The sequence below is a fragment of the Larus michahellis genome, chromosome 5 (genome assembly GCF_964199755.1).
Source record: "Larus michahellis chromosome 5, bLarMic1.1, whole genome shotgun sequence".
In the NCBI taxonomy this organism is placed as follows: domain Eukaryota; kingdom Metazoa; phylum Chordata; class Aves; order Charadriiformes; family Laridae; genus Larus; species Larus michahellis.
This window is the reverse complement of record NC_133900.1, coordinates 71,484,006-71,510,678: the sequence shown is the minus strand read 5'-3', so window position 1 is coordinate 71,510,678 and position 26,673 is coordinate 71,484,006. Positions and strand designations below refer to the sequence as shown.

Genomic DNA, 26,673 nt, shown 5'->3' with positions numbered 1-26,673 from the left:
TGTGCAGGAGAAGACTTAGTTCAACTAAAGCAAGATTACTTTTGAAAAGGTTAAAGTTTTCTTTTTTTTTTTTATTAAAAAAAAAAAAGAGTCCCAAAGCTCGAAGGCTGGGAAGTGGAGCTGAGTTCACATGTCACAGCACCTCAACACAGCCTTTAGCTGCCTGATGTGCCCGAGCTTCTCCCTTTAATGTCTTTCATTGCAGGCAAACTGTAGGCCCTCAGGGACAATGTGTTGCTTCTTACGCGTCTGCAATATTTCATGCTTATGCACCTCTAATGGTAAAAGAGAGGATTTTCGCCATAATAACTTCTTCTCCTATCCCTTCAGTACCGTAGCAACGTGAAACGAATTTGGAGATGGGGGAACGTTAGGTCTTTGGCCTCCGTGTTGGGGAAAAAAGGAGCCTTCAGTTTGTTCTCTAATGCACGTTTGACTACAGCTTTAAAGAGGCAACTGGGACTCTTTAGTCTGGAAAAGAGAAGGCTGAGGGGAGACTTTATTAACATTTACAAGTATATAAAGGGTGGGTTTAAGGAGGAAGGAGCCAGACTCTTTTCAGTGGTTCCCAGTAACAGGACGAGGGGTAGCGGGCACAAGCTGGAACGTAGGAAGTTGTGATCAAATATGAGAAAAAACTTCTTTACGGTGAGGGTGACAGAGCACTAGCATAGGCTGCCCAGGAAGGTTGTGGGGTCCCCTTCTCTGGAGACTTTCAAGACCCACCTGGATGCAGTCCTGAGTAATGTGCTCTAGGCAATCCTGCTCTGGCAGGGGGAGTTGGACTAGATGATCTCTAGAGGTCCCTTCCAACTCTGAAAAATTCCATGATTCCGTGAAACTAATCCGTTATATAGATCATTAAAAGTAACATTCTGGCTTTTACTGATAGTACTAACCTGTCTAAATTGGGTAGGATGGGGTAGGAATTACTTTTTTTGACACATCAGGAAGAGCAGCCCTTTGTGTGGGATGGAAGAGCACTCTGTCACTTGGACACACTGGAGGACCGTGGCTGGCCTCTGTCTGTGCACCTTGGTCTTGTGGTTGGTGTTTGGGTGCAGGGAGCCTGCACAGATCCCAGGGAGTACGCAGAGTCCGGGTAACTTATTATTTAATGCATTTCAGACCTCTCCTCCTACCTCTGCCTGGCTTTGTTTAAAACAGGCTTGCACTCTCCTGCCTCACAAGGTTGGTGTGAAGAAGTCGTTGTCATCATTTTCACGGTGTCTTAGAGCATTTGCCACGCCGTGTGTTGATCCGTGTTCCCACATGGACTAAGGGATGCACGTTGCTTGCATCTGAGATGGAAAATGGCTGTTCTTGCAGGTTTTGCTTTTTCTTGCAGCACAACATTTAATTTCAGAGAGTAACTCCATTGTAATTCTATTTTATGCTTGTTTTCATTGAATCATTAAATTCAGACAAGAGTTTTTCTAATGCATTTGCAGAGTGCTGTAAATGAAACTGTCAAAGAAAAGCAGCTTTAGTCAAGCCACGATTTGAATTGCATGTCTGTGCCACTGGCCAACTTTACTGGCTTTTAATTAGGCAATTATATGCACAAAACCCACTAACGGGTATCTCTATAAAATTTCAGACTATGGCAATATATTTATGCATTATGTTCTCCAGAGAAGTACAGTGCCTCCTTTCTCTACCATGTTCTCTCCTGAAGTCAGTAGATTTCGTATTTTAGATGAAGAAAATTATCCTTTGCCTAGTACCTTCCCTGACTTTTAATGCAAATTTCTTTTTTCTGCAGTTCCTAATCTAAAGGGAGAAGAAAATAGTGCCTGCTAGTCAGAGTCCTTTGTCCATGCTCTAGTTTACTAATTCTGTCGTTCAGGTTAAAGGTACCTTCACTAATGTTGCCAAATTTAAACTATTGAGGCTCTTCCTATTCTTCAGTAGAAACAAATCTGATAGAAGGTGTGGAGTCCAAGCCTGTTGCTGCTCTTTAGCTCTAGGACTTGACAGCAAGTGTATCGTAGCTAAGTAAGGCAATAAGATCTGCCCATCTGTGTCTTCTGGTGCGTGTCAAGTTAAGTCGCACCAGCTCCTGGCAGAAGGTCTAAGGGAGATGGGACTCACTTGTGTCTACAGACAGTCCCAGGAAAGTGGAGAGTTACAGGTCAGGAGATACCGAACGGTGTAATGTCTGATGCTTGTAAAATGGAGTTTTACTTGGAAATAAAGCACTATCGCGCAGCAGTTTCTGTGTGGAGAGCTGAGGCTGTTGAGGTGACCATACTGCTGTGTGGCGTACGTTGGTGCAGTGTCTCCTCCCTCTCTGCAGGCACCTTGCATCTTGAACTAAGAAGGACATCTGTGTTTAACTGCTTTTTGTGTCAGTATTTATAGACTGAGTCTTTCTGTTTTGTGTGATTTATTCCAGATTATATTTGTTCATTGCCCAAAATGAAATGGTTAACTGTCTCTCCTGTGGATGGTTTGACACTAACATATCGATTTGCTTTGAGGAGACAGGAGGATCAAGGCTGTTTATTCTAGAATAGAAATACATAAATTCAGAGCTGCCACCAAAGTGGTTTTCCCTGTTTTTCTGTCAAATGGTTGGCTGCTGTTGCTGAGACACATAGATTTTGTGGGGGTAAGGAAGGCTGGACTCCACATGTACAAACTGCTTTTGCTGAGAGTGCTGTGCAACAATGCATGTGCGGACTTTGCTGTGGGAGTCCAGCGGCCCCTTGGCTGAGATGTCCTTTTAATTTTTCTTCTTTAGACCAGGCAAACCCTCCCTTCTAATACACTGCAAAATAGTTAAATGCGGTATGAACCCAAAACAAAAGATCATATGCTACAGTCCTGCTCTCTGTGGGGAAAGGCAGGGGAAGAAGAAATACTATGCCAAACAAAATACCAGAAAAGCAGATGCAGATTGCTGCTGGACTGTTTTAGCTCTGAAAGCTAACTCACAAGACCGATTTTAGTGATTTTTTTAATGAAGAGGAAGATCCTGCTCTGGATGAATTATTTGTTCCTTAAAGTTCTCTGTGGTGAGGAGGTCCCTTGGGGTGCAATCCCACAATGCGTGCTCACAGTGGATTTAGACCAAGTTAGAGGTACACTCTGCTGTATGTTGGACTATTATTATTTTTAAGTAAAAGCTTCCGCCATCTAGTGGAAAGAATAGAGAACTAGCATTTCAGATAAGCAAGAAACCCACTAATAAGGGTCATATACAAAGTGTTATTTATAAGGAGGAATAACTCACTTGCTAGAACAGTAGCAAATTATTCTGACTTCTGTGGAAATTAGTTAGTAGAAATCTTCTGAGGTAATGGTGCGTTTTGTTCACATAGTATTTGAGATTATCTCATTTAAGCACAAAGTTGGTGAACAGGGCTGCTCTCGCTTGCTTTAGGACTCCTTTTTGTTCCACCCTGGAGGGTACCTGCCTGCTTCTCCCTGGATCCTGGGCTTGGTCTGCATGCTTTGAATGCCTCTGTGGTGGCTCACTCCCCCCACCAGTGGGATGTGGAAGAGAATTGGAAGGGCAAAAGTGAGAAAAATTCATCAGTCAAGATAAAGACACCTTAATAACTAAAAAAAAAAAGATAATAAAAAACAAGTGATGCAAACACAATCACTGACGACCTCCCACCAGCAGACTGATGCCCAGCCAATCTCTGGCTGGGGGCAGAGTGAGAAACAGAGAAGGTCTTGGCCCTATGCAAGCACTGCTCAGCAATAGTTTTGGTCCAACAATTGTTTTGGTCACAAATGTAAAACACAGCACCTTACAGGCTGCTGTGAAGAAAATTTAACCTCATCCCAACAAGATCCAGTAGAGCTTCTGAATTGTCCAACCCTTCTAATGTTCATCAATCCCTTAATCAAGAGATGGGGATCTCGTCACACAGTAAAGTTTGTGCAAGAGCTGTAGGATGTGCCTCCACTACAGTACTTTCAGGTAGCGTTTCATTAGCCTTTGCTTTAGCTGAGGTTGTCCTTCCTCTATCTCTGTCATTTCATCTTGCCACTACTGCTCCACCTGGCCTAGCAGCCACCCTCCTCCAGGTGGGACGGATCTTCCCAGTACCTGGCTTTTTCCTGGTCCACAGCTTCTGCCACAACAGCCCCCTTGAGGCAACAGTTCAGGTCAGCTCCAAGTCTTCCTTCCTTCTGTTGTCAGACTTTCATGGCTGGATGTTTTTGGTTGGTGAATAGGCTATTTTTGGCCCATTTTCAAGGAAAGAACATATGGATCTTTACTCATGATCTCCTATGGTACTTTTCCCCACTGCTGCTACTATTAGTATCAACTGTTGTAAATTGAAGCTGTCTCACAGCTTCAGCTCTGGACCTCAGGCCGTGCTGGCCCTGAGCAAACACCTCTCAGAGCCCCGAAATTCTCCCACTTAAGCAGGATGGGTAGTGCCATCCTAATTACTCGTCCAGGGCTGTCATCCACAATTCTTCTGAAGTCACTTGCCTTTGGGTTTTTTTTGGCTATTGTGCTAGTGTTTTGGTCCTTATGTCAACAGCTTGGGGTTTGGTGGTTGAAAGGGAGAAGAAGCCAGGACTTCAAAACAAGTAGGTTTAGTAGTGTGGTTTTTTTCCTGAATGTTGACAAATCTGCTTTCCTCTCTCTTCCTTAAGATTAGTCATCTCTGCTTGAACACCTTGTATGCCTGTAGTAACTCATGATTTATACAGCAGGGTGAAGATCACATCACATGAAAAAAATAGCACAGGTGATTCATCCCAAGCTTCCTTAAGATTTTTAAGAAGTTCGTCTTTTCTGATTATGGTTTATGTTACAGTCGATCAAAACAGCCATTTATTTTTTGGCACAGATTGTGATTGGTTTGTATGGTTGTATGTGTGCCTGTAAATCTCCCATTTCAGCATTTTTTCCAGGAACCTGTTTGAGAATTTTCCGCTCCCCAAGTGCATGTGGCTGGTTCAGCGATTCGGCAAGGACGACGACAGGGTTGTCATGACAACCAGTTGCATGCTGTGAGAAAAGATGATGCCAAATGACCAGCTTCTGGCTGTTTATCACTCCTCGTTGAGTAATGTTCCCCAAATTAGACAGGCTTGTCTGATTTATAATTACTTGTCCTAGTGGCTTGCATTTTTGCTGCATTTGTTTCTGAGATAGCATTCATTCATGCTTCTTGCAGTGGTGCTTAGGCGAGACTACCTGCTGACCACCATTGTTGTGAATTATGAGAGTAGGTGTTACTGTTGATTATGCTGTAGTGTGTGCAAAGTGAGGAAAACATCTGTCTTTGCGGTCTTTTTTTGTTAAACCAGAGCATCTTAAACTTGCACGTTGAGCTCACTACAGGAATAAATAGGATAAAAACATTCAGGGCCTGTGTTCCTTCTATTGTGCTGTTTAATGGAGAGTGTTCCTTTAATTTTGTTTGCCTTCACTATTAATACGACAGGTCTTCGCCTCCCTTCCAATGTCTGTGTGCATATCGGGTGGGGGAGGAACATGCTCCCTGTAGGATCAAATCCTGGATCTGCTGAAGTTATTGGCGTCTTCTCAAGAAGACTAAGTTTCTGTGGCTTTCTTATGCTTTGGTTTTGCTTTTATTTAGACCCAAAAAGAAGACATTTTTATCTCAAGATTTTGAAAGTTCAGAAGAGGAAGAAAACATTCTCCCCCATCCCTTTCATTTTAAATAAAAGCTTTTTATCCTCCTCTCTTCCCACCTCCTTTCTTGTGCTTCCCCTTGTGTGCCCAGAAGGATGGCATCTGTAATGCACACAGGCCATTGTGGGCAATGAAGAAAGCCATCAGGTTTGAAGCAAGTGGCTTCCCATTGCTGCCTGAACACTAGGACAAGGTGGTGTTGGATCCTGTCACCATCCCATTCTTGGCAATTTTTGGCATAGAAAACTTTGCTGCAGATCCCTTATTTACAAACAAGGCGCTTTGCAGTTTGAAATCATTCATTTACGTTGTGCCACTGCTGGAATGTGAGCAATGGGAGAGCCAGAGACTGACAAGTAGATTTACAGATTTATTATAGGCCAGATTTTCTAGATTTGGAAAACTCTGAATGTGTCTCTGTTTTGGACCATCATGCTTCCAGCTGGGACACTGAACACTCATTTTCAGTTAATTTTTCACTGTGGAAATATACTTTTGAAATGGTAGTAGATAATCAAAGTCTAGATCAAATCCTGTGTTTGGATGTATCCCTTTTCTTCTGGATAGAGGATCTTTGCAGGAGAAAAACTGTTAGAAAACAGTTCTAAGAATTGGGATAACTAAGCTAGGAGCACAAAAAAGTGAGTTACCTCATCTTTAGAGTATTTATTTCCTAACCTGCAGTTCCTCCTATTCAAGAGTACTCTTCTTGGCCATAATTTGATGGCCCAGCTATGCTGCTTGGTGGGATTTGTTTTTACCTAAAGAAGAGCTGTGCATCCAAAATACATAATATTTTTTTTTCTCTTTCTCCCCTCCCCCAAGTAAATCTTCCAGTTCAATACAAAATTTATTGCATTAGACCTGTTGCCTTGCTTAAGAGTATTTTGTTCAGGAAGTAGGTCTGCTTAGTGTTTAGTGAACTAGGTTTGAGGCTTTAGTTCCCTCATGCGCAAGGAGTTAAGCAGGGAGGCACGTACAGTTTAAGCTCCATCCCCAGCACCTTGCTTATCGTCACCACCAAGTTCCCTTTGAAGTGGAGATAACACCTAGTTGCTGCTTTTATCCATTTTTGTTTAGTTTGTCTAAAGGAAAGCAGAAAGTTTGTTTATTACAGTCTATTTTAAATTCTGTTTTATGTTCCCAATAGTTCCCTTGCTGGTGCATTTTTCCTTGAGGCTTCTGTTCCTGAGGTATCTAGCTTTTCTTTATATCGCATAAGGTGATCTTTTTCTTCTGGTCCTAAGTAACATGTAAATATGCTAGGTGTCTTCCACTACCTTACCTACAGAAAGGGAAGGAGATAGATTGTCTTCCTTCCAGACAGGAGCACTGAGATTTGTTGTTGAAATGATATGGCATATTTCTAGTCATCATCAAGAAAAGATCCTGATTTATTTCATTTAGCACAAGCACAATGTCATACAGCTAGATTTTAGTACTAGACTGGTGATAAACCAACTTGTGACAATGGTGAGTGGAGTATTTGGTTTGTTTTATGCTGAAAAATACAGACTTTGCTAAAGATGGTGGAGAAACCGGGTTTCAACGTAACAAAATTTGGTCTATAGGAAATTATTCTTCCATTCCATTCCCTGATTGAATATTTTACTTCAGTGTAGTTCTTTCAAAAAAAAAAAAAAAAGAGTAATTATTGTCTAAAACTTTAACACAACTTGTTGTTAAAGTGAACTATATTGTGCCATACCTTTGCATTCCCGCTCTTCCAGAATGTGCCTCCGAAGTCCCTGCCGTTCTCTTTCCAGCTGTATTTATTTCAAAATGACTACCTTTGGTCTTCAGTGAAAGGGATTTATAGCTGCGCCTGCAGAAGAAACCCTGAACTAGATAAAAGCTGCTGCAGCTTCATGGCATTTAGTCTCTCTAGTTACGAAATATCCACAAATTACATCAGCACAGAATGGGGCCAACATAGTCGGGAACAGCAGCTGGAAAGCTGCACTGCGTTTAGATGCAGGGCCTACCGTTTGCATCTGTTGTGATGCCACCGATACGGCCTTGCCTTATGCAGGATGCCTGTTACGAGGGAACACTTTGTGGCATTGCAAAATGCTGGAAAAATAAACAGTCTCCGTTTTACTGCACAAGTTTGTCTGCTTTGACAGATCCTGCTGAATGCTGTACTTTTAATTTCTATTTAATTGAACAAGGGCTAAAGAGTGATTCATAATGGCAGCAATTTGATTGCTATCCTTTCCCCTGAAAGAGCAATAAAATAAGTGGTAAAAATACCAATTTTGCCAATGAGCTTGGTCACCAATTACATGTGCTCTTCAGTGAATTATTTATATTGTTTATTATCATCTCTTTTCAGTATCGTAACACTGTTTTCGTAGATCAGCCTCAGATAGCTAAATAATTTTAACTTGAAATTAAAAACTAATTACTAAAATTTCTAATTACTGTGCCAAACTTAGTATCTGAACTATAGTTACAGCGTGGCATTTATCTCTGCTCTGTATCAGGTAATTGGCAGAGGCTGACATTTGGAGAAGGCAGTTACAAATAGCAATATATTACATCATATGGACTTTATCCTGTCTTCTTTAGAATACAAAATGAGTTCACAAAGCTCTCCTAGCCAGAATTACCAGTTAAATACGGCTGTGTTTATGGTCTTTGTGGAGGTACATCTCTGTTGCTAGTTGTTTCAAAAGAGTGAATTAATAGTTTCATTTTGTGTAGCAGACTTCATTTTTCCTTTATTTTTGGGGTTTTAACTGCTCTCCTCAGTTATAGTGATACCAGGATGAAGGCTTTATTCATTTTTTTTTCTAATACAGGCTTCGTGTTTCAGCCATTCAGACAAAAATTCAGACACAGGCATTTATTTCTGAGTGAAGCTTGACCAGACAATTTCAGCAAGTGGGAGTCTCTTCAGACTGTTTTATTCCTTTGTACATTTATTAAAAATCAAGACAACTATATTTATTCCTTTTAAAAACAAATTAAACATTTCTTTGGTACTTTCCTAAGACTCACTGGCTTTTGTGAGTTAATTCTTTCTCTTTATTTTAACTTTTAAAGAGAAATGACTAACATAAATTCTCTCTTTGGTTTTAAAAGGGAATGGTAAGGCATTGCAGGCGCTGCCCTCCCCTCGGCCTCTCACTTCTGATTATTTCATCTTTTTCATCATTTTCCCATTCTTTTAAAAACATTCCTATCATTGCTGTGTTGCTGAGTCCCTGAAGAGATGGAGACTGCGTGGTGGGACGCAGCAAGCTCAACTCTGAGTTCTGCAAAGACCAGTGCCAAAGGCTTTTGGGGAGCAGCCCCGTTCCTTGTCATGTTGGACCCCATAAATGGGACTATGGTGCCAACTCCAAGCAAGCTTTAGGTAGAAGGGAAAGATCTGGTTTCCTCAGGGACTTGTCAGGTCCTGCTGCAGGAAGGTGGTGGAGGCAGGAAAGCCTAGTGAAGTCCATTCTGTGTTTTTTGGTTTTCCTTAGATGAAGTTAGCTTCTTGTCTTAAATCACACCTTTCATGTTTTTATGGAATCTTCCATTTAGTCCTAAAAATCCTCTACCATGTCTCTCTTACTCTTATGTTTTTTTGCCAGAATTAGCCCATGCTTCTTCCATAGTAACATCCCTACGAATAGTCAGTTTGGGGATCTTCCCTGTATGGGCAAGGCTTTAATCATCTGTCTTTGGCAAGACAAAACTCCAACTGGAAAATATCAGTCCTCTCTCTGCGACCTCTCCTTTCATGTGACTGTCTGCAGAAGACCAGCTGTGAACTTCTAACTATGTCGACCTTTAAGCTGGCAGGTCTGCGTTTCAGAAGTGGGGTGGTGACAGCTCACACTTGTCTTAGGCAGATTTCCAGGTAGAAGCTTGCCCATGAGGACTCGCCGATATGTCCATGCCAGTGTGGGCAGATCTGGGATGAGAGCCGGCCTGCCTCGCTAGTGATAGCTTATGCACCCCACGTTAGAAAGCTGCAAGCTGGCTGCCCAATCTCCTGTGATGAAGGCTGACTTTGGACTGCATCTCTAGAGTGTATGTAGGCAGTGGAGCCACCCTGTGCAGTAAGGTCGTTCTCCAGAAAAAGAGATGGCTTTCAAAGGTCTGCAGTTCTGTGTGAATCTGCGTGATGCCTGGGTAAAGATATACCTTGTTCCTGTGCAGAGTTTTGAATTGGTTACATCCTAAAATAGCCTTTCCACTAATAAGAGGTTGACTCTTCCTTGCTGTAGAAAGACAAGTTATATAGATAATATGAATCCAGGTTTCTTACAGAAACCCAGTGTCTGCTTTCTCGTGCAGTTTAGCTACAGTGGCTCTTTTATTCTAGTTCAGTATTGTTTTTCTTATTCCTGTTGCTTTATGCATTTTATGTAAGAAACGTCTTACAGTATAGCCTCTCAGGAGATCATGGTTTACTGTAATACACATGGTAGGTAAACCAACCCCAATACAAAAGAATACGTTATTTTTGTGAATCATACTATAAATTTCTGTAGTAAGCCATGCTTTCCATATTATCAAGAAGTTCTGTGAGCAACCACGCAGTCCTGGTTCATTGACCTTTCATCAACAAACCAGTAAAGAAGAGCACAGAAAAGGCCAAGAGATGCCAGGTAGAACTTTGCGTCCTGTGGATGACTGGGAGGGAATCGGAGAAAAGTTCCTGGTCACCATAAATCATCTAAGGACTTAGTCATCCACAGACTAGAAGGAACCACTTGTCTGTAAAGTTTTTACCTCTAAAACCTTGCAGAGGTTCTCAGTTTCAGATGAAGAAGTCCGATGTGGTCAGTTCTGTTTCCTCCTATTTCCAAAATATTTCATGCAAGTTGTTTGATGCCACGTCAACAGAATTGCGTTGACGTACAGATACCTGCTGCTTTTCTCCCCTGTCTTGTGGCTGTCACTTTTCCGTCTACAAGAAGATCGGAATTGAAAAGGCCTGAGTGCAACAGGATGTATCTGTCAGCACGGTGCCTTCATTTTGTTCTGGGCACCAAACACTGGCCTGATAAGGGACCATTCTTACAGTGGCCCATGAAACAAAAATTAGATGCTTTGACTCAATGTTGTGCCATGGAATGGGGTCTTTCAAATTCAGAGGAAAATTACTACCTGTAATTCCACATTCAAATAAAGAAAAGATATCGATGTCCTGCAGTAGTCTCTCACCCTGCAAGTGCATTCATCTGTCCTGTCAGATTTTGTATGCTGACTCTTACTTTATTTGTCTTTCTTGTGCAGTTATCTCTAGCAATGGTTCATTACCTTTGACTTGCATGCCAGGTGCTTTCATCTGTTAGAACAGCCAGCGAATTAGGGAGGTTTTCCAATTCACGCCAGTAGGAAATCACAGCTTGTGAGAAGGTTACGCCTGCCAGTCTGTCCGATCCTGAGGTGTGTTTGCAAATAGGCTGGGGGGATACACGTGTTTCATTTTTTTCCGAGTAGATTTGCATGGCTAACACGAGGAATGGTGTTTCGGTAAGAACACGTGAGATCTGACGCGGTCCTCTTCAGCCATCCTTATCAGATGGTCCGAGGTCGGTACCTCTGTGCAAGGAGTACCCGGGCACCAGCAACGTGCATCTCGTGAACAGACGAATCATAGTCGTTCTGAGTGGAAAATGCAATTCTTTGAAAGTCCTGAGCTGTATTAATTGAAAAAAAATTCTGAAATTTATAATTCCTGTTGTATCTCTGAGCATATGCGAACGTATTTTGGTGTATTTGGTTTTGCTGATAAGTTAGTGATACATTTTCAAAGTAAATTAACGTTACTCAGATAGGTGACATTTTCTTATCCCACAGTTCTCCCAGCTGTTTTACGTGATTTCCTTCCAAGTTTTCATTCACATACAAGATAATTTCTTCTATTCTAACTAAATGTCGCAGGAATGTTGCTAAGTCTCTGGGTTAACAATTTTCTTTCTGCTGTGAGTTTTGTCTGCTTTTACTTCGAAGTCGTTTCTGTTTATCTCTTTTTGGTACTACGTGTCATTACAACAATAAAAAAAAGTGTGTCGGTTCCTCTGCATCTCTTGTTCCTCTGCGTATTTGGTTGATTCGTTTGAAAGGAGTAATTTAATGTAGCCATAGCCTAACATTCTGCTAACTGTGTATTTAAATCATGTGTACATATGCATATGTATGTGTAGCAAGGACAGAAGCGAAGAGAATAACAGAATAACATTTCATGTCCTGGCAATGTGGCAATGTGGTTGTTTAGTTCTGTACGCTGTATGAACCTGATCTGATCTGAAGCTTTGCCTCTCTGCATAGTAAAATCTTATTATTTTCCTATTCCAGCATGATTTGAAAGGCACAATATGTAAGTTTTATGAATGCTGACATTATTGTGATATTTTGGAGTTTTATGAACCAGTTATTTAGACTTACCCATGTGTATCTGGACTTGCAGATGTTGGCACGTGTACTTCGGTGTGCTGCTTAGATATTTGATCTAAACCTCACTTTCTGCATGATGCGGTCAAATTATTGGAAGTGTTTCGCTTTTATTTTCCTTTATATGGTTGAGAGGAGTGCAGCTGAGTTGTTCAGTTGGAGAATAAAAATGGGCAAGGCTGAAGACAAATGGGCTTTAAAACATGTAAGGCTTTGGAGTCAGGAACTACGTACACTTGAATGCAGTGGAGGCTACGTTTAGGGGGACTTTTAGAGGTGGGTGTTTTCATACTTGTGAGTTTCTGAAACTGATTATATGAATGTTGCTGATTTCAGATATTGAGCCGTGGGTGAGGCTCTTTATTGAATTTAAGTGTAACGATGTTGTCTGGTTTTACTTCTGCGGAATGTGCTCAGATTAGTCCTCAAGTGGTAAATCAGTAATTTAAGAACTCTAAGTGGCGCTGGGGAAGAAACAGGCTGGTTTGTGCCATGGAGTGTAAGAGTTACTTCAAGTTGTCATGACACTCGTGTGTGTGTATGTGTATAAATGTGAGTAGCAGAAATGAGAGAGATTCGGAAATAAGCAACTGTGATAAAACACCTAGTAAGAGGCTTGAGTATAGACCAACAAGAAACTTTTAATTCAAAATAGAGGTTAAGAAGAGCGATGTAACAACAGGTTGTTCATCTGTCATCCACTGAAGGTGTTTTGAGAACTGTCTTTGAAGGTTGGAAAGAAGTTGCCAGACTAGATGATCCACAGCTCATTGCTATGGTGCTTCCTTTATTCTTGGGGTTTTTTCTCACTGCCTCAGGCATCTCCTATATGCACCTAGTCTGTAGTTACAATACATAACTGCTGGCGCATTCTTACGTTAGTAGGTTTGTTGGTAGAGCCAGTATTTTATCTCTGTGCACTGTGGATGAGTTTTTGATTTTTTTCCCTACCCCATTATAAAACCTATTGAAAACAGTATGTTTGTGGCAGGCAGGGTGTGTGTAAAATCATCGCTCAGTTCTTTTGTTCTCATAATTTTAAACAAGTAGTCTGTTAGATGTTGTAAGTAAACCCGATGTGGGTTGTTTGGTTGGGAGCGGGGCTGTTTTGATAAGCTGACTTTGATTTGCAGAAATCATGCACTGAGAAGGGAAGGTGCTGTGATGAAGAGGATAGAGTACACCGCAACTCCAAGTATTTCTTTGTATGCTGTGATTTAATAGACTAGAAGCTAAACCTTATTAGAAGAGATAGTTTATCTGATGGTATTAGATAGCTGCCATATTAGAACAGCTCTTTAGTAAGTAGTTTGTTTTTGTCCTTTCTATATAGGCCAAGTCAAACCAGGCTTTGTCACCTTACTTTGAGCTTTAATAATTCAGTATGTTTTTCTGGTGTTCATTTACACAGGAACTGTACAACAGCAGAACCAGCTGTGCATCACTCGCATCAGGGCAAACCCGTGGAAGAACTGTTTGTGTCGTAGGAACATTGATTCATTTTCTTTTTCTTTTTTTTTCTGTTCCCAGCAGATATATGGAGTGATCATTCATTTCAGACAGACCCAGACTTACCACCTGGCTGGAAAAAAATCAATGACATTGCTGGGATCTACTACTGGCACATACCAACAGGAACAACTCAATGGCAACGTCCCGAGTCCATCCCAACAGATCTCCAGGGTTCACGAAAAGGATCACTTGGTTCCATTACTCCATCTCCTACTCCAGAAACTGAGGTAACATACTGTGTCTTGTGGGCTGCATAGTGTAAAAAAAATTGAAATAACTTTTTGAACTTGCAGGTTTAACCATTATCTAAACTAAGCTTTAGAATATGGGGTCTGACAATGTTCTAAAGTGTAGCTATTTGTTGATAATATGTCGTAAGTATCTATTTTCTATGTGCATTTTCTAATGGTTGTGCCTCATGAAACATCCTAAGCTTTGGATTCGTAGGATGAAATCGCACATGTCTCAGATGAGTTAGACAGCCAGTGCCTGATAAATATGAAACTACTGCGGTTCTGTAGCATGTGCTGAAGCGTTGCTGCATTGTATGGATACAGGATACATAATATTTTTGCACATTATAGCAGTCTTTTGGTCGGACTCTTTGTTTGCATCTTCTTTCTTTTGGGTTCACTCGGTACGATTATCACGCAAAGACATATGAGTCTTCATTTGGGAGACTAGTTCTTTTACAGGGTAGTTTCTAGTGAATAAACATCAAGTATTTTCAAGTGTAAGTCTTTTAACATCCTGCCAGTACAAAATACCTGCACAAGTGGATCACTATGTTGCAGTCAATCTTTAATTAGAAACAGAAAGAAATGCACTCTTCCACATGCGCTGAAAGAGCAATATGGGATACAAATCCAGGGAGGCGACTGATGTCATGTAAGTAGAAAAATAAAATAAATTATCAGAAAGAAGAGTATGCTTCAAAAAATGCAATCACTTTGTTTTGGTATGCTAGGAGGACTTCTACAGAATGAAATACTAATATAGAATCAAATTCTTTTGAAATGAATTCTTTTTCACACTAACTTTTCAGAAGAAGGTCCACAGTTTTATGAAATCAAGGAGAGTCCTTGTACTAGCTTTGAGTTTTGGATCAGGCAATCCTTAGGTTTTTAGGTTTTTTGTTTTTTTTTTAAATGTATTTAGATACGACATTTTTTCTGTTCTTGATTTTTGTTGATATATGCACCAAATCAACTTAAATGAAAGTTAAGAGGAGTTAAGGACATTTGAGGATGTATTACCATCTTGACCCTGAAACTTTTATCCTGTGTAGGCTTAAACATGCACACTCTTATTAATTGTTTTAGAAAGATTGCTCCTACATGTTCATAAATGCTGCTTGTAAGGTTTGCAAACTTGATCACAACATTTCAATTACGGTTTGCATCAGTCAAGCTCCGCTGGAATGTACTGTGCACCAAGCACACTGGCAGTTCTTTCTGAGAGGGTTCATGGAGAAAGAACAGCAATTGTTATCATAAAAAAATAATCCGGAAATGCAGAAAGTAAAGTGCTGCACTTGCTTCCAGTGTAAATTCCTGTAATGTACGTGTGAGTGATACAACTTCACCATTAAGTATTTTTCTTGCTCTAAAACATGGAGAACAAGACTTTAATTAGTAACTTATAGATACCTTTCACAAAAACCCAGAAGTCAGTATGGTTGGTAAATTGCGAAGAGAATATGCGTATATTCATTTCAAGTATTTTTCTACCTTTGTTTAAAATGCCTTTACAATGAAAATCTCAGACCTGCTGGTGATGTGGCAGATGTACCTTTTAACTTTTCACAATTTTGTTTGCTTTAAATGAAGAATAGTTTGCAGTTACAAAGAATGATCATTAATTCTTAGCATCATCATGTAGAATATGAAATGTATGAATTATAACAACACAGATTTTAATACAGTGCAGATGTATTAAATAAGACATTTGAGGAGTCGTTCTAAAATGCCATGTATGTGAGTACATAGTAGGCTCATCTAGGTTTTGATATGGCAGTTCTAATTCAGCAAGGAATTTGATCCAGCAAAGATTTATACACATACAGTTCTTTGGCAGCATCAAGACCATATACTGTAGTATAAAAGATGATACAGAAATAAGCAAGTTTCCAAAATTTCTATTAGTATGATATTATATGGTTATTTTAACTGTAGGTATAGATGAAGGCATTTGTCTCTGAAGGTATCTGTATTCATTGATAAGCATCTTACATACCATTATTTAAACAACACTGATTTTTTGACTCAGTGGTTATTAAGATAGTATTGCAATACGATATCAGCAGACTTACAGTAATGGAGTTCAAAACAAGAGTCTGAACTGGGCTCAGGACTTTGTACACTGACAGATTCTGAAACTGCTACAAAGAAGGGGCATAGCTGGAGTTATAATGAGAACTGTTAAGAAAAGCCTTGCGTTTCTTGAAATGACAGAGGTGGAGCTTTATTAAGACGGAACTGGAGAAAGAATCCTTTGGGATTCAGCTGGTTCTGAGCAGAACCCTGTGCCAGGGCAGCAAGAGGGAAATAAGCCATGGTGTGGGGTTAGGAGATAGGGATACATAATGAAATAATTTGTAATCTAGATTTAAGTGTCAGCTATTGTGAATCTTTGGTTTTTTATCTTTCTGCAATCAATACTTGCCAGCACCTAATCATCTCCAGGTCACTTGCAGGTGGTACTGGGTTCTGTCCCTGTTCACTGCCCTGCAGCCTACTCCAGGTGCTCCCCCTCCCTCTCCCCATGAAGGATTAACCTGGATGTCTGTGATACGGTCAATCACTTCACAAAAGATGTGGAATTCGATCTAGAATAAGGGCTCCCAAATGCCTTTATCCCGGCACTACCGTTGGCAGCAGCAGTTGTGGTGGCGAGCTTCCAGCTCCACATTGGACCATGTGTGAGCTGCGTACTGCTGGTTCCCTCGGTGCTCTTCAGAAGCCTGTGCTCCCAGATAATCTGGTTTGGGAGGGCTGGTTTAGCTCATTCCCATGTGCTGGAATTTGTATTGCTTGCTTCTGAAAAGCTTGGGGGATGTATAGGTTTTAGGCAGATGAAAGAATATAATCTGGGACTGAAGACTGGCGTGGGTAGCAATTCATATCTGTCCCAATAGGCTTCTGTGAGTCCATAAAAAATACTTTTATCTTTATCACGTTTGTCTGTGAAGCATTGTGTGCTAGTCTTGAGATGAATTTATTTGGGCTCTTACAGCTTTTGAGTTTGTCAAATAAGCATTTAGAAACATCTTTCCCCCCCCCAGGGTAATGCCTTTTTACCCTTTGTCTTGTTTCCTTCTTTTTTTCTTTTTTAAATTATTTTGTGTCCCTGTCTCTTAAACGATGTGATACACAGAAGCTTTGCTTCATTTGATAGAATGTGGCTCACAGCTGAGGGCAGTCAACAAAGAACAGATCAAGTCAGCCATTTTTATGTTGTAGCTTGCTCTGGATATTTAGCATAAAGAAAAGCAGTTACTTACTATTGTTGAACAGAGAATCAGCAAAAAAACCCAACAGATAGGGAGGAATGATGCCGTAATGCATACAAACGGCAAAAGGGTTTTAAAAAGGAAAAAAATGTGAAAATGTTTTACTTTTGCGCAGGCTGCAAGGCAATTTTTCTTTCACAAGATAATCAGTAAATTTCAGTCCGAAGCAATTATGAGTTAAGCATTGTGCAAAAATCCTGCAGATCTAAAAAAATAAAAAGCTAATAAATGCTAAATATTAATAACCTAACATTCCTTCCCTTCCTCCCCCTCAAAAGCATGACAATGTATTTTGGTTTTGCACAGCTGGTTAAATTTGACTTAGTTTTAGATAGATTTTTTTTCTCCTGTGTGTTGCCAAATGACTTCCTTTGTGAATCCTCGTCTTTTGCAACATTCCGTTCCAAATTCTAGGGATTTTGCTGCCTCTTTCCTATTTCCTGTGCAGAGAAAAAGCTGTAGGGTTTAATTTTCAATAAGAGCTTCTTTGAGGTCATGGCAGAATTTGGTGGTGGTAGTTGTGTCGTCATATAGCCTGACACATCCCAGGCCTGGATCACCTCTAGATGTTCTTCTGTAGGTAACATAACCACTAGCAGCTAATGATTAAAGAGAAGGAGCTTAATAGGAAAAGCTAACAACTCAATTAGAGTCATAGAATGGTTCGGGTTGGAAGGGACCTTAAAGATCTCACCTAGTTCCAACCCCCTGCCCTGGGCAGGGACACCTCCCACTAGACCAGGCTGCTCAAAGCCCCATCCAGCCTGGCCTTGAACACCTCCAGGGATGGGGCATCCACAGCCTCCCTGGGCAGCCTGTTCCAGTGCCTCACCACCCTCACAGTAAAGAATTTCTTCCTGATACCGAATCTAAATCTCCCCTCTTTCAGTTTAAAATTAATTCAAAGGCATGTTAGGGAAGAGTTATTGCTGGAAGTTGTTAGGGAAGAGTTATTGCTGGAAGTTGTTTCTCACAAATAACTCCTCCAGTGGGCATATACTGAGAACACTTCTGAAGTGAGAGGTCCACCCTGCAAATTCATGTATTGGGCCATATTAATAGGTACCACTTCATCTTGGTGCTGAGCTGGACAACCTGGCAGAGTTCATCTTAAAAGGGGACACTAATTACAGGAACACGTGATTTGGTAAAGCTACAAGGACGTGGCTCTGGGTGTCTCAGCAACCAAATCTGCTGTCCCACCTGGCCTGTGGGATTCCTGTCCTTGTGGGGAAGAGTAGAGGGGCATCTCCAACACCAGCTGCTCCTCCCAGCCTTTACAGAGGAGGGTGAACCTCAGGTTGCTGTAGCGCTAAATGCACTGCTCCTTGTTTGATTGTAGCAGTGAACGCCTCTGAAAATTTTGAGAATGGAATATGAGAGGGTGGGTGTTTTGTTTGGTGGTTTTCTTGGTTTTGTTCTGTTTTTTAAAAAACTGCTAGACTTTACAAAACTACTTTTCAGCAAGAAATCTCTCTGCACTCCGTACTCCTTCCCTTCACTGTCCTTTTCTTGTGCTTTCTCTCTAGAAATATTTAATTTTTACCTTGTATGTATCTTATCCTTGTATATATCACTGTGGTTTAGTATTTCTAGCTCCCGTAGTGTTAGGGTCTTTCAACAAAAATGCCAACCAAATGCCAATCCTAATGTTTCCACTTAATTGCTGTTTATCAAAGGCTGTAGCAGCTGTGGCCAACATTCATATTCAGATTCATTTTGCTTGCTTTTAAGATCATAGTTAAAGAGTAATTTCATTGTCTGTTCCTAATTTATATTAACTATCCTTGTTTCAATCATTTGTTTTGGTAAGTAACTGTTAGAGGCATGTCTACTCTCCCCTTTCCTCCAAATGCCATGGTATAGTGGAGTAATTAGTTGAAGTTTGAGGTGATCTGTTCCCTAACCCATCCTGTAAATATCAATGCTAACAACAGTGTCTTGTGTTTTTTTTCTTTTTCTTTTTTTTTTTTTTTATCAATGTGCTTCTTCCTGTGTGAATAATTATGTGTCTAGAAACAGCCATGGAGTGATTTTGCTGTACTGAATGGGGGAAAGATTAATAGTGACATTTGGAAGGCAAGTATATTGTCAGATTTTAGAACCTTTAATACTATTACCCTTGTTTTTTGCATGGCAGTGGCTGGTTTTTTTCCCTTTTTATTTTTCCATGAATGTCATTCATAACCTAGGCCAAAGTGAACGGGGGTACTGCTAGGGATGTCTAGCTCACAAACATGCTGCCTTTTCTGATCTTTCCACTTGGAATGGATTCAGTCTAAACTAGCAGGACAACTGCCATGACGTAACGAATGAGATGCCTGCACTGAATGAAATGCAGCTTGAGAATATATGCATGCCTCTTCTCAACTTCAGCCAGAAATACTATCGCTTCTTTGCAGGGAGGATTTAATTTCCCTTTGAAATAAGAAATAACACGGTGGTGTACTTAATACTATATTCATAGCAATTAATGCCATATTAATAGCGCTGCCTTTATCTCTAGGATCTGCATGCAGCCACTGTGAACCCAGACCCAAGTCTGAAAGAGTTTGAAGGAGCAACGTTACGCTATGCCTCTTTGAAGCTCAGGTACAATGACTTCAGAAGTCTCTGTGGAATGACCATCTCCCTTTTGGACTGTGTAGTAATTTTTATGTGATTCTAAGATTGATTTTTGTCTCTTTTTTTTTTTCTGTAACAGAAATGGTCAGCAATCTGATGATGATGATTCTTGTAGCATCAACAGTGATCCAGAAGCCAAGGTCTGTAAGAAGATCCACAGTGGGATAACAATTAAAAATTTGCAATTGTAAACATAACTTGCAAGGTGCAGAGTGCCTCCTAGGCTTTGAAATTAACTGTATGCCTCCTCTTGGCACAATGTAGATTGACCATGCAAGACTAATTCCATCAAAGGAATTTGTAGATTTAAAGCTTCATTCAATTTGTTCAGGAAAGTGTGACTTATTTTGAAATCACATAAGCCAAGGAATTGAATGTTACATCTCAAGATTCTACTGTCCAACTGTAGCAACTGACCCCTTGCACAACTAAATGGGTTTTCTGTCCTGAGTGAGAGAGGGCTCTGTTGTTTGTCATGGCTGGATAGCTTCCTGGGGCATTTGGTGGCAGAATTTGCTCTTTATTCTCAAGTTTGTTCCTTTTTTCCTTGTTTATGTGGTTGCTTGAACCTTGCAGCTAGTAACAAGGAAGTTACTTTTTAGAACAAGGAACTTTGTATTTTAGAACAGAGAATGCAACCTAGTTTGAGGATAAAATTTATAGAGCAAAATGAGACCATTATGTGAACAAGCACCGTAATTAAATCAGAGCCTTTACTGTTGTAATCTAAGGTTTTTGAGGAGAAAGAAGCAGCAGAAGGTTTGGAATGCTTGTATATATATCTCCAGATTGTCTTGCTGATGGTTTTGCCTTGTGCTTGCATCCATTTTTAAGGATGTGTGTGAATCTCTGTAATTGGAAATCCAAGTAATTTACATAAGTGTTTTGGCTGTGCCGTACACCTGCAGTGACTGACAGGATCAGAAGCTACTTACATGCAGGAAGACAGTAGGTAACAGAGTTAATAATTATAATAGCATTAATGATATATTTTAGGAGAGAAAACATACTGATCAGGGTACTTGAACTTCTTTGTCATCTTGATTATTTGGCTTGTGATATTTAAATCAGATGTGAATAAATGTGTTTTGCTTGGCAGGCTGGCAGTTAAAAAGCAAGGGTTTCAGCTGCACTTGTTACAATGACAGGCACTAAATACCGAGCACACTAAATGGAGTTGGAAGAGTGATGAGCATTAGGTACCAGTCCTCTGAACCAGAAAGCTGTTCCTTTCAAGATAAGCCTTACGGTGTGGAAAGCATTATAGGGAGGCAGTATTTTGTTATGTCTGACTTTCCCAGGTGCCCTGCACTGGGTAGAATTGGGAGCCCTTCCTGCACGGAGAACCATGTCAGTATTTGTGTGGATGAGTAACTCGTGTGTCATCATCTCCCTTCCCTCTCTGGCTTGCTGTTTAAACTTCAAAATTTATGGAAATGATACCCATCCAGCATCAGGGAAATGGGTCAATGCCAAAAGCCTGTCCTCTTTTGTCTATCACAGCTGGTTTTATTTCTCCTGTTTAGACAAAACCATGCTGATGATGCTTAAACAGGTAATCAAAACCGAGTGCGGAAACATTCACAGAAGTGACTGAGAGGAGCAAGATAAGAAATAGAGGAGAAACTATACATGTTTGGGTTTTGTTTATTTAAATCAGTTGAGTGAAAGCACCTTACCTGCTGTCTGTCACTGCCTGATGGGGCTTTTGTAGTGACTGTGGGTGACTGCGGTGGTGAAGGACGGTGGTCCTGCGGGTGAAGCTGAGCAGTGCTGATGGTGCTCTGCAGCAGGAGAGGCTGTTGGCAGAGCTGCTCAGCGCATCTGCCTCTGCCCCGAGGACCGCACAAGCAGCTGCTGCATGACCCTACCTCGCAGGGGTGGAAAGCGGTCCGGAAACAGCAGGGAAAATCTTCACCCGTGGAAAATGGTTTGGGATCTTCAATTCTCATGTGGATGGGAAGGGGGTGTGGGAGGTGTATTCCTTGCTAGCCCATTTTACCCAAAATATTGCGAGACTGAAGTAAGTTTGATAGCATTTGAAACTGACCACCTGAGACTTGAAAAATTAGATTATTTTTTTTTAGCCCCTTAGGCTCTCCTCTGCCACATGACGTACCTTAACTATATTTGATTGAAGCTTGCTTTTGTGTGGCAGCAAGAACAGATACTTTTTCTTCATTTCAGTGTAATAGAAGGAAGCTTTTTTAACTCATTAAACTCTCTGTTGGAAGAATTTGTTAAAATGAACCTTGATAGAGATATTTTAGAGATCTGAAACCTATTTAAACCTATTCATGACAGCGGCCAGTACATTTGAAAAAAATTAAATTAAAAAATTCAGTTTCCTCAATGGCACCGAGTAATGCCATCTTTCAGCAAAGGGAACCATGCCACCTTGTGGAAAGCTGAAGTAGTTGTCTTCCCCCAGAGTCTGTCAACTTCTGCAAAGATTGTAGTACCGCAAAAATGTCCGTTTTGGGAAAAGTGTGTCATATAATTAATTTAATTCTTGTAAGAAAAGAGATTTATGCAGCAACACAGTTAAGCATTCAGAATTGTCAGTGAAAAACAAATTTTTCTCTATACATCATGCGCTTAAGATGCAGTTCAGAGCTTCATATCCTTGGCATCTTGGTACAGGTTGTCTGCACGAGGCCATAAAAGATAAGAGGAAGGGGGAGAAAGGGGAGCATGATTACATCCAGCTTCTTGATTTCTGTGATTTATTTTGGTAGGAATTTCTTGAATAGATGTCTCATTGCACTTGACAAGGATCCTAATTCTGCATGTGAAACATGCACAGGTGGAAATGAGTTTTGAATTGGTATTTCCCAGGAGACAGATCATAACCTTCCTGGTTAATTTATAGAGCAACCTGCGCCTTCCTAATGGAGTTTCAAGGGAGGTAAAAAGATGCTTTTATCAATCCTGGACTGTAAGTTCATCTTTTCACATTGTTGTAAAATACGAAGGCCATGTCTACAAGTATAGAAAGATGCTAAATTTTTTCCTTGCTGTCATGCATAGAAACTGAACCTCCTGAGAAACCCGTCTCTGTCCCTAGGAATGGGATGAAAAATAGAAAGCTTATGTGACCCAATTTTTCCAAAATCTTTTCAGAATTGGCCTGTTTGGCCTGATGTTTGGGCTTGCCTTTATTCTCCCCTTTTAAATGTGGTTTTCTGATAAGGCTTAATTTAGTCTTTCTGTGTTAAGCATGGATTTTCAAATTTCCTGACCACATTAGCCTGTTCAGCAGAGTTTCACTTTCCAGCCTTGCCATTTTATAGAGTAGTTTCGGCTATATATTGGTGTCTAAGAATGGGAAAACTCTATACCTGCAGAAGTACTAGGCAGTTGTTTTATACTTTAGAAGCCAGTAAGTGCTCAAGATCTCAAAAGAGAAGAAGAGGAGGAGACTCTTTCCAAGAGGGGTAGAGGTAGGAGCTGCTGATACCAGGTATTTAAATTTAATTATTTAACCGTATGTGAACGAAAACACAGTTGGAAACACGGGAAATGAGTTGGTGATGAATTCCTTTGGATTACCTGGGCGTTAGGGATTAACCAGTTGGGCTTTTTGGAGTGATGTGAGGGATGTTTCTGACAAGCTGATTGGTCAGTCCACTTCTGGCTCTCATGAAAATGGCCTGTAAATAGCACTATCAAAATAATTTTACAAAATACTGGCTGCCCCCCAAAGACTTATTATCCATCTTGCTGCTGCTTTTTCTTGCTATGAAGGCAGGTATGTGTGTTTTGGAGACATCCTACGTTTGCTTGTTTCTGGTCTTCTCCAGAAGTGAATATCCTGGCTAGAGACAGGACCGTTGGTAAATAACCAGCGTGTCTCCTTGGTGATAGAGGTGAGTCTGATTTCTGATGCAAGTGAAGATTTAACCAGAGGGGAGTTTTTGCCATGTCTAGTAATTCCAAGAAAATCTTTTCACGCTGAAGTCTCTCTCACAGTCAGAGTAGCTTCTAAAATTATTGGTCCAAATAGGGAATATTCAACATTTTCCAGCAGTTTCACAGTCCGCTTCGTGCAGCATATAATCTTCTCATGAGCACATGAAACAAACAGCCTCAGTTCAATTCATTTCAATTAATGGATTCAATTCAATTAATTAAATCTGAGGAGTTTATTCCATCTTAAATCTCCTTACAAAAAAAAAGATTAAATCTAAAAGAAAAATGGGGCATCTTCAACAGTTTTTCTTCCAAAATGATACTTCTGCTTGTTTTTGGAGTAGGAATTTGTTTCTTTCAAAAACAATCCTTGGTTTTCATTCCCTGCAAAATGGGACCTGTTCTAGAGTAGAGGACTAGAAGAAATCTTCAACCCATTACTTTACCCTTATAGGGAACCACAATATATAATCCAATGTATTAATTTCAAGTTTCTTCTTCAATGTTTTTGGGTTGGTTTGGGTTTTTTTTTGCCTTGACTAGTCTTACTGACAAACTGAGTCAAGCATTACCTTCCTTTGATGGTCAAAACCTTTTTAACCTAAACTTTTTGAGGCCATTTTTTATCTTATTCTATTTAGCCACCTTCTAGTGCATTTATAGCAGGCAATTATGTCTCTTCTTCAGCTTAGTTTTGTTACAGTAAACAAGCCAAGTGCTTTTAATTATTCATAATGAGGCTAGGAGTGTTGCCATCTTCTTATGAGTCTGTTTCCCTGACTGTTGTAGCAACTCCATGTTTCCTGTCTTTAATTTTTAAATATGGGCAATCAGATTTTTTTCTCTGGGTGGAGTTTTTCTAGTGTCTTGTAGGGTAGCTTGAAAATGTCCTTATTCTCTATTGGAAAGTTCTTGACACATAATTTCATTTACTTTTTCAACTCCTGCAGGTAATCATTTTATTTACAACTTAAGCCATAATTACCACGAGTGTTTGTAAGAGTGAGCAGAAGAAAAGTTTCAGTTTTCATCTCAACAATTTGCATAGCACCTTCATCAAGGCGGGGGAGTTGTTTTGTTTCATTTTTTTCAAAGAATCTTCTTGCTGTATCTGAAAGTTTCTTGTGAACAGCATAATTCTGTATTTTGGGGATTAGCCTAAACAGTATGTATGTAGTTCTTTTAACACTAAGCTACTGCCAGTAGAAAACTCTTGACAATAACTATAGAATAGCAAATGTTTAACCGTCTTCCCATCCTTGCAGCTTCTGGGTAGCAGTGGTGAGTGATACGGGGGACAGCAGTTTCTGCGCTGGTTGGTTGGTTCTGAATCTGGCTGTCTGCCATTAGCAGCATTAAGGAGATGCTGCAGGTGAATGATGCAGGTGCTGGAAAACATTCTGCTTTGACAGCAGTTTTAGAAATAGCAGACTAAAGCACTAAAACACATCTCCTCAACAGCTTTTTTTTTTTTATGTTTTTGATTTTGTACATTAGAACTTTTGGAGAGTGTGTTGGCTTATTCATTCTCTCTCTTTGATTGATACTTACTGCTGTTGACATCTGTTGTATCATTAGGCGATAATTGATAATGTCATGATGTGAAGTACGTCATAACACAGACTTCCATCTAGAGGATATTTGCTTCTGCCTTGTCCCTAAATGGAGTCTTGTTTAGTCAAATATGAAGATTAGTCCAGGGCAGAGGAAGGCCTAGTATTTTTCCCAAATCTAAGCAATTTTTCTAACAGTATACAGAATTAAAATATGTTTAATTGTTATAGGTATAAGTATCTGGGATAATGTAGTTTAATTTCTTGAGCCCTTCAAGATTTATAATTAGGTCCTCTGAAACATTACATGTCTTTCACTCTTAGAAATACCACATATCTCTGGGATCTAATTAGATATGAACCTTCTGTGCAGGATCAGGGTGACTGAACAGCAGGAGAGATGTAGAGGGAGATTGTAGCTTTCCTTAGAAAAATACACCACAAAGCCATTCCTCACGTGAAAGAGAATGGAAGCTGCTTTAAAATTTACCATTAATTTCCAGGTTTGTAATGCAATAATTATGTCTTGAATTTGGGGGCATTATCAGTATTTTATTTCTTAAGATATACTGTACAAAAGATTTGCATTGGACTGCCGGATTTCTGCAGGATTGGGAAAAGAGAAGATAAAAGAGAAGAGCACTTTTGTTTCAAATCAGACCAAAATATCTTGTTGTCCTGTAAAGTTCCAGTACTGACAGCTGTCGTGATGCTGTTTCTTCCAGTGGTGGATGTTTAAGAAGGGTTTTCTGTTGCTTCAGCAGGTGAAAGTGCCTGTGTTGCCTTCAGTACCGTTTCTCATGGAGATGCACAGTGCAGTTTTTCTTGGCTGGGGTATGTATACAGCATCTCGCTGTATAAACCCCTTAACAAACCTGGCTGCTGTGCAGAACTCAAAAGAAACCTAGTTGCTGCTCTTAGAGACATTCTTTTGGAAGAATCTGCACTACCTAATATTTTAATGTTTCTTCTGTTTAAGTGGTTTTAATCACAGTTGATTCGCTGCTCTGTGGTGCAGCCCAGTAAACTTTGTGGGCCAGCGGTACTTTGTGTATGACTGATGAAGGAGCTCTCAGGAGTGGACAGAAACCAGGGGAAGAAGCAGTCTGCATCACACCCATGTCCCATAGGCAAAAAGCTCCTGTTGCAGTTCTGCAGACCAGTGGATTTCGTGCACAGGCAGCTCCCAGTTTAGCTCAGCCTCTGCTGATGTTGCTGGCAGACCTCCCCATCAGCTCACCGGCATCTTTGCTAATACACTGCAAAGGGAATCACAGCCTACAGGCCTTCATACTCCCCACTGGAGACCAACCATTTCACCTTTAAAACAACATATAGCCTCTGTCCACTCCAACTGTAGAGCAGGCTCTTGATTGTGAACTGCCTCTTGAATCTCTGGTCATCTCCTAGCTGCTACAAAATAATCTGCTCACATGATATTTTTTGTATTTCTCTTCAATTATTTACATTAGCTTGCCAGTTTCAGATGGCTAGTTCTAGTCTGCAATGTCACAAAGTTTACCGTT

The 26,673-nt window shown here is 40.3% G+C and overlaps 1 protein-coding gene across 35 annotated transcripts in view; it reads left to right on the top strand.

Annotated features, from left to right (window-relative positions):
* Positions 1–26,673, top strand: part of APBB2 (amyloid beta precursor protein binding family B member 2) — a 190,446-nt gene that overhangs the window by 104,677 nt on the left and 59,096 nt on the right. For 12 of the 35 annotated variants that reach the window (XM_074587879.1, XM_074587874.1, XM_074587888.1 and 9 more), the window contains 4 exons: positions 13,568–13,773; positions 19,074–19,136; positions 19,564–19,649; positions 19,762–19,822. In XM_074587879.1, coding sequence (XP_074443980.1) covers positions 13,568–13,773; positions 19,074–19,136; positions 19,564–19,649; positions 19,762–19,822 — 416 coding nt within the window. Of the gene's footprint in view, positions 1–13,564; positions 13,774–19,073; positions 19,137–19,563; positions 19,650–19,761; positions 19,823–26,673 lie in introns of all 35 variants that reach the window. The other 23 variants (XM_074587878.1, XM_074587877.1, XM_074587867.1 and 20 more) reach the window with 3 other exon arrangements.